This window comes from Lupinus angustifolius, chromosome LG11, assembly GCF_001865875.1.
Source record: "Lupinus angustifolius cultivar Tanjil chromosome LG11, LupAngTanjil_v1.0, whole genome shotgun sequence".
In the NCBI taxonomy this organism is placed as follows: domain Eukaryota; kingdom Viridiplantae; phylum Streptophyta; class Magnoliopsida; order Fabales; family Fabaceae; genus Lupinus; species Lupinus angustifolius.
In genome coordinates, this window is record NC_032019.1 from 22465239 (window position 1) to 22472840 (window position 7602).

Below are 7602 nucleotides of genomic sequence, written 5' to 3' on the forward strand. Positions count from 1 at the left end.
GTAAATTTTTATATATTACAAGTAGGTATATTTGTATGTTTCATCATTTAATTGTGTGTTTTTTTAAATCAACCACTGAAGATAAAATTTTATAAGAGGATAACTTTATTGAAAAACTAACTATATCTTTTTAATCTTGTCATTATCAAAACTATCTACAAAGCTGCTTTTAATAAAATCCATTATTTATTTACCATGTATCACTCAAACTTCAATTATAGTACTACTTTGTAGTCGCTTTCTCTGTTCAGTTCAGAGTTACTTTCGCCATTTTTATGGTTTCTTGTTTTCTCTAGAAAGCTTAACATTGAAGAATAATGGAGATTAAGCTACTCTTCATCTTCTTCTCCCTCTCACCCATTCTTCTACTCCTCTTCCCTTTTTCTTTTGCTCAAATGTCAGGTACTTGTTCTTCTCTTTTTATTGTTAACACCCTTTTCTTCTATTAACTTAGTTTCTATAAAGTTTGAGTCTTTTTCTGCTCTACCGCCGTTTTCTGCATTCAAAATAATGCCTTTGTTTTTGGGTATGTCATTGCTATGTGAATTCTGTTCTTTGGCATTGGTTTTTTCAGAGTTTGATAATTTTGCTACTTTTTGTGTGTGACCATGTTGTGCCCTATGGCATTATTTACTTTGGGTGGTAATTTGAATCTTGAAAAAGCACTTGGCACTTAATTTATCTTTCTGTTATAAAGATTAAGTTTTGTTGTGTGTATATTTATTCCTTCAAATGATGTGGTGTTATTTGAATTTATTTACCACCCTGATTCAATTACATAAGCTGAGTGTAATTTAGCATGGAAATCCTGCTGCACAATCCATACATAGAACAATACAAGACTATGGTCTAGCTTTAATGTTTTTGATTCATCTATTTTCAGATTTAGTTGGATGGCTTATATTATTTACTATTGGTAAAGAATGGCTGCATAATTTAACTGCTATAGTCCTATACTAAGCTTAAGATTGGATAATATCTCCTTTCTCACAAAGTGTGTCACAAGAATGTCATGGATTTGATTGGTCGATTGGTTTTAATATCAATTTATTAGTAATAATGAGATTATGTTTCTTGACCTATTAGAATCCATGACGTAGAGTTGTTGACACAACCTATGGACAGTAAATGTTTTCCCTTAAAATTTCAATCTCACATCATATTTGTTTTACTTTAAATGTGTGATTGAACTTCATAAATCATGTTTCTAGAGGTGTTAAATTACAATGGCAAGATATATATAACTTAATTAATATTGATTAAAGGTATATCAAAACTAAAACACTGATTAACATGATAAGCAATCTTTCTTGTATGGGGATTATTTGGTTCTTGACATGTATAATGGCCAGCTATAATTATTAATGATCATGTTTTATGATGGTGCTATCATTGTTTTCCAAACCTCTTAAAGTATCACTGTTTTATAAGCTTTTTCATTTGTCTCAATTCTCAACTATTTTAATTTTCTCAAAAAAATTTAATCTTCTGGATTATGTATATAATATTTACGCTATTTGACTTCATAAAGCATGATTTTTAGAGCTTAGAATTGATTATGAAACTAATTCACTTCGTCTATGTTACAAAATATGCCATGTTAAGCAGGTTTTGTAAGTTTGGACTGTGGGGGGAATGTAAATTTCACTGATGAAATTGGTCTTAAATGGACTCCTGATGATAAATTTACTTATGGAGAAATAAGCACTATATCAGTTGCCAATGAGACACGGAAGCAATACACGACACTGCGACATTTCCCTGCCGATTCCAGGAAATACTGCTACACGCTTGATGTTGCCAGTAGGACAAGGTACCTGCTGAGGGCAACGTTCTTGTACGGGAACTTTGATAACAACAATGTGTATCCAAAATTCGACATTTCTGTTGGGGCTACTCATTGGTCTACTATTGTTATATCAGATGCTAACACTATAGAAACGATAGAGCTGATATTTTTGGTTACAAGTCCTACAATTAATGTGTGTTTATCAAATGCAACAACTGGGACGCCATTCATATCTACGCTCGAACTCCGGCAATTTAATGGTTCAGTTTACTATACAGACTTTGAGAATGACTATTATCTTAGTGTCTCAGCAAGGATAAATTTTGGTGCACAAAGCAATGCTCCAATCAGGTATTAAACCAATTTTTTTGTTGCTTCATAATATGCCTTTGTTCAAATCAATATTCTACGTACTTTTTTCTCTCAACTATATCACAATATATGTGCAGTATTATGCAATCACTGGACTAAAATCAGATAAAAATACCTATTCCTGAATCCTGATGTCAGGGATCTATTCAATTTGGCAAATTATGATACTCTTTGGGTGTGTGTGCTTTATACACAGACAAACACATGCATATAAACATCTTGTATGTAGATTTTGCTGTTGTGTTCGCTAGATAAATCATAAATCACCAATATCAAATTTTTAGTACTTTCTTCATAACAAAGAACTCCTTCATGGATTATATCTCTAAGGATGAATTTGTGTAGTTAGTGTTTGTTCTTGTGGTTTTGGAGCAGTTTCTTTTCACTTATGAAGTGTACTTTTCTACCATACTAGGTATCCTGATGACCCATTTGATAGAATTTGGGAGTCAGATTCTTCAAAGAAAGCAAACTATCTTGTTGATGTTGCTACCGGAACTCAGAAAATTTCCACCAATGTATCAATTGATGTTAACAGAAATGAAATACCACCAGTGAAAGTAATGCAGACAGCTGTAGTTGGTACGAATGGATCTCTAACTTACCGGTTGGACTTGGAAAATTTTCCTGGTTTTGGTTGGGCAGTCATCTATTTGGCAGAGATTGAAGATTTGGCTGAAGATGAATCCAGAAAATTTAGGCTAGTACTTCCCGGTCAGCCTGATCTCAGCAAGCTTGTGTTAAATATTGAAGAAAATGCTCGAGGAAAATATCGCCTTTATGAACCAGGAGTCACCAATATATCCCTACCCTTTGTGCTATCCTTTAAACTCGGAAAGACATCTGATTCATCCAGGGGGCCTCTTATAAATGCCATGGAGTTAAACAAGTATCTGGAGAAAAATGATGGCTCTCTTGATGGTAAGTTACTATATGATATGTTGTAAGGTTAAGTTGCAAGTAGAGTGATTATTTAATAAGTTTGTCTATTCCAAAACAACATGTTATCGGTTAATTCTTTCTTGAAGCTTCACGATCTATTTAGTACTTGTTTTTTATTATTTGCAGGTGATGCTATGTCTAGTGTACTTTCACAGTACACTTCAGCAGAATTGGCAAACGAAGGGGGTGACCCTTGTCTACCAGTTCCATGGTCATGGGTTCGCTGTAGTTTAGATCCGCGGCCAAGAATAGTTTCAATGTAAGATTTAACTTTTAGACTAATATGCAGATTCATTTTCCTCCCTCTCCCCCAAAAAAGAAAAAGATTCTAATAAAGAATGTCCAATTACTGTATGAAAAGAAAAGTTCCGGTTATCTGATAACAGTTGCTGTGTTCCTGGTGATGCAGTTTCTTGTCTAGTAAAAACTTGACAGGCAATATTCCTTTGGGCATCACCAAATTGACTGGTCTGGTTGAACTGTAAGTTTTATATTGATTTTTGGATTTTACTGCAACGATGCTATTGGTGTCTCAAACTTATATCATGGTTGGTGGCATGACTTAATTCATGAATGCAGATGGCTTGATGGAAATATGTTGACAGGACCTATACCAGATTTTAGTAGATGCCCGGACTTAACGATCATGTAATTGCTGATAAATTCTTCGCTTATTCATGCTTCATTAGTTTTAAGCTAATACAACTTTTTTCTCTTTCAGTCATCTTGAGAACAATCAGTTGACAGGTTCACTTCCAGCCACTTTGATGAAGCTTCCACATTTGAGGGAACTGTAAGCTATCTGGAACTTATATATCAGTTATTTGATCAAATTGAAAATTTGTAATTTTCTACATCTATTTATAAGCATAGCAATACATTCGGATATCCGACTAAGATGAGTATCTTTCCCTTAATGGCTCAACCATGCTTAGATAGCATTCGAGATATTAAGCTTCATGCTCATTTTATTTTGGTTCAATTTAGATAACACTTACATTGGTTGCAGGTGTGTGCAGAATAATATGTTATCTGGAAGAATACTGTCTGGTCACAACAACAATTTGGTTTTGAAGTTAGTACTATTTTTACTTGTTAAAGTTATACATAATGCAGTATTACAGATTGCAAAGCTGGAGGAAATTATTGGTATATTGTATTTAGGAGAATTGATAAATATGTGCATGAGATATGGCAGTGGCTTTTACTATGTTACATGTCCTGTTCTATTCAATTATTGTCTTCAAGATTTAATATTTGCATATGCTTATGTAATGTACCAAAAAAGGAAACATTAATCACTATATTTAAAATGGTAACCACTACTTTTATTTTGGTCCTCAACAGCTACACCGGAAACATTAATCTTCATAAAGGAAGCAGAAAAGGGAGCGACATTGAAGCGATTATTATTGGTTCAGCGGTTGGGGCTCCCATTCTACTTTTGGTTACTATTATATCTTTCTTGGTTACCCGTAAAGGAAAGAAAAAATACAATGTGAAGGGTAGGAATCTATATCAAAATGATGTATTGTTTCTTTCAGATATAAGATGGTATAATGTGATTTATTTGTTTATGTTCTTTGTAGACCACCGTGTTTCTCACCCTTCTCAAAGTACGGTTTCTTCCAATAATGATGATGGTCCTGTTGAAGGTGCTCAATGCTTCAGTTATGCCGAAATTAAAATCTCGACAAATAACTTTGAGAAAAAGGTTGGTTCCGGAGGCTTTGGAGTTGTTTACTATGGGAAACTGGATGATGGAAAAGAGATAGCAGTTAAAGTTCTAACCAGTAATTCCTATCAAGGCAAACGAGAGTTCTCCAATGAGGTGAATTGTGTTTCATAAACTTGTCTACGGTTTTTTCGTCGTTGTGTCACCTTGTTTACTTCTCTTTCACTCCACATTTTGTTTATTAATTAAGCATGACAGGGGAAAAACTAAATTAAGTTCACATTGCCGGGGTGAGAGTCTAGTTCTTACTTAATTAATTTTGCATTGAATAGATATTCATATTATGGTCATATTTTTGTTTGATTCAGGTGAGTCTTCTTTCAAGAATACATCACAGAAACTTGGTACAGCTTCTTGGTTATTGCCGGGAAGAAGGAAATTGCATGCTTATTTATGAGTTCATGCACAATGGAACTCTCAAGGAACATCTTTACTGTAAGCCGACATGATTTAAATCCATAATGTGCAGAAGTCCACATTCTCAACTATGTTATGCCCAACTTCTTGTAGGCCCATTAACACATGGACGGAGTATTAATTGGATTAAGCGCCTCGAGGTTGCAGAAGATGCTGCCAAAGGTTAATAACACTAATGTATCATTTAAGATGATAACATTAGTATTTTTGGATTTAATTTTGATGATCTGCTGTCATCTAATTATACATTGTCACGTCATTAAAAACAGTTGACTCTTGTAATACTTATCTCAAAAGTCACGGATATGATCGCGTTTGATTTGTTGATGGTGCACTGACCATGCATCAAAATTAAATTTCCCCCCTCTAATTTTCTTACCGGATAGTCATTTCCTTACAATATAGATCATGTAGTATTAAACTATTGTGTTTTTCTGATTGTTCAGGCATTGAATATCTTCACACAGGCTGTGTTCCCGCAGTTATCCATAGAGACGTAAAAAGCAGCAACATTCTTCTTGACAGACACATGAGAGCCAAGGTTTCGGATTTTGGCCTTTCAAAAATTGCTGTTGAAGGAGTCTCTCATGTTTCAAGCATAGTTCGGGGGACAGTAGGATATCTAGATCCTGAGTAAGTCCTTTATCTATTCTCCATGAATTTGCATGTTTGCCCGGGATGAAGCAAAATGGTCCTTACTTGAGTTGATTAGCAAGGTTTACTATCTCTTATATTTTGTTACCAATCTCGAAGCTTAACATTTTAACTTTCCCTAACAGGTACTATATTTCTCAACAGCTGACTGACAAAAGTGATGTTTATAGTTTTGGCGTAATTCTTCTCGAACTCATATCTGGTCAAGAAGCAATATCAAATGAGAGCTTTGGTGTTAATTGCCGAAACATAGTCCAGTGGGTGAGTTTTGATTTCTCTGCAATTGCAAACAAGAAATTTAGGAGCATAAATGAAGTGTATAATTATAAATTCCTTTACATTTTTTCTCAATTGATTTGTGCAGTATTTAATTTTACAACATTGGGAAAAATTATAGTCACTTGCACTAGAAATGCACTTTTAACATTACAAAGTTGTAAGAGAGGATAAATGATTATTTTATCTGTTTTGTTTCATTGTTGCATATTAAATGATTCTATGCATGTGAACTATACAGATTTTCATAGTGTTGAATTACATATACGTAAGCTATGTTTTCATTGCATGCATCAATTGTTTCACAGGCAAAATTACACATTGAGAGTGGAGATATACAAGGTATTATCGATCCCGCGCTACGAAACAACTACGACCTGCAGTCAATGTGGAAAATAGCAGAGAAAGCATTGATGTGTGTTCAACCTCACGGGCACTTGCGGCCATCGATGTCAGAAGTTGTCAAGGATATCCAAGATACAATCAGCATTGAGAAACAGTCAAGACGAACTTCGGATGAGTTGTCAAGAAATTCTATGCATTCTTCAATCAAAACGAGTTCTACGGATCTTGGTGCAGCTGATAACTTTTTGTCAATTGATGAATCCATTACACTGCCTAGTGCAAGATAGATCTTTCTTGTAAACTAGCACATTTATTTAATTCTCTTTCCTTTTATCATTGTTATTATTTTTTAATGTGCAGCCCTTGTTCATATTTGGTGAAGTAACATTGAAACAAAATATTGGATGGCACATTGTGTAGGTTTTTGCTTTGCATATATGACTTGTAGATTGGCCCACTGAACTAGTTTTCAATTTGTTTTTGCTTAGTTGAAAATGGCAGCATTAATATGGCAATTTCAGAATGTGTTGGTGCCTTGGATGCATGGAATTATTTTAGAAGAAAAAATAATGTAGAAAAAATACAACCAAATTTGAGCAGGACTCCACTACGATAATGGAAAGAAAAGTGTGGTGCAAATCAATGATAAATGATGTAGTTGACTCTTCATACATTATCACAATATCATCCCTCGTTTATATTTAATTGTCATTGATTCTTCAAAAATGTAATTCAAATGAATATAAATCTTTATACTGATGACATATATATATATTATACTCTATTTTTTATATGTAGTGCTATATTATCTATTTGAACAAGTGGCTAATACAACAAGAATATAATTGATGGAAGTGCATTTACACTATTAAAATCTAAGGCGATAGACTATTTTAATTTTTTTTCTCTTGCATATGGAGTTTTGATAATGATTACATCAAATTACATTAGTCCTCTACTAGATTATTGATATAGAACAAGTTAAAATTCAATGTTAAATATACTCTTTGTCAACAATTATACTAACATCCTAGGAAATTACGTTTCTTAAAAAAGAAGTAAATGATGTGTT

At 33.6% G+C, this 7602-nt stretch overlaps 1 protein-coding gene across 1 annotated transcript; it reads left to right on the forward strand.

Annotated features, from left to right (window-relative positions):
• LOC109359322 (probable LRR receptor-like serine/threonine-protein kinase At1g67720) lies at positions 222–7032 on the forward strand. The gene is made up of 15 exons (XM_019603942.1): positions 222–402; positions 1609–2140; positions 2577–3082; positions 3230–3362; positions 3513–3584; positions 3683–3751; positions 3825–3896; positions 4113–4178; positions 4451–4608; positions 4693–4934; positions 5147–5273; positions 5349–5417; positions 5702–5888; positions 6035–6170; positions 6494–7032. The coding sequence occupies exons 1-15, from the start codon at positions 318–320 to the stop codon at positions 6815–6817; spliced, it is 2778 nt and encodes a 925-aa protein (XP_019459487.1). The 5' UTR covers positions 222–317; the 3' UTR covers positions 6818–7032.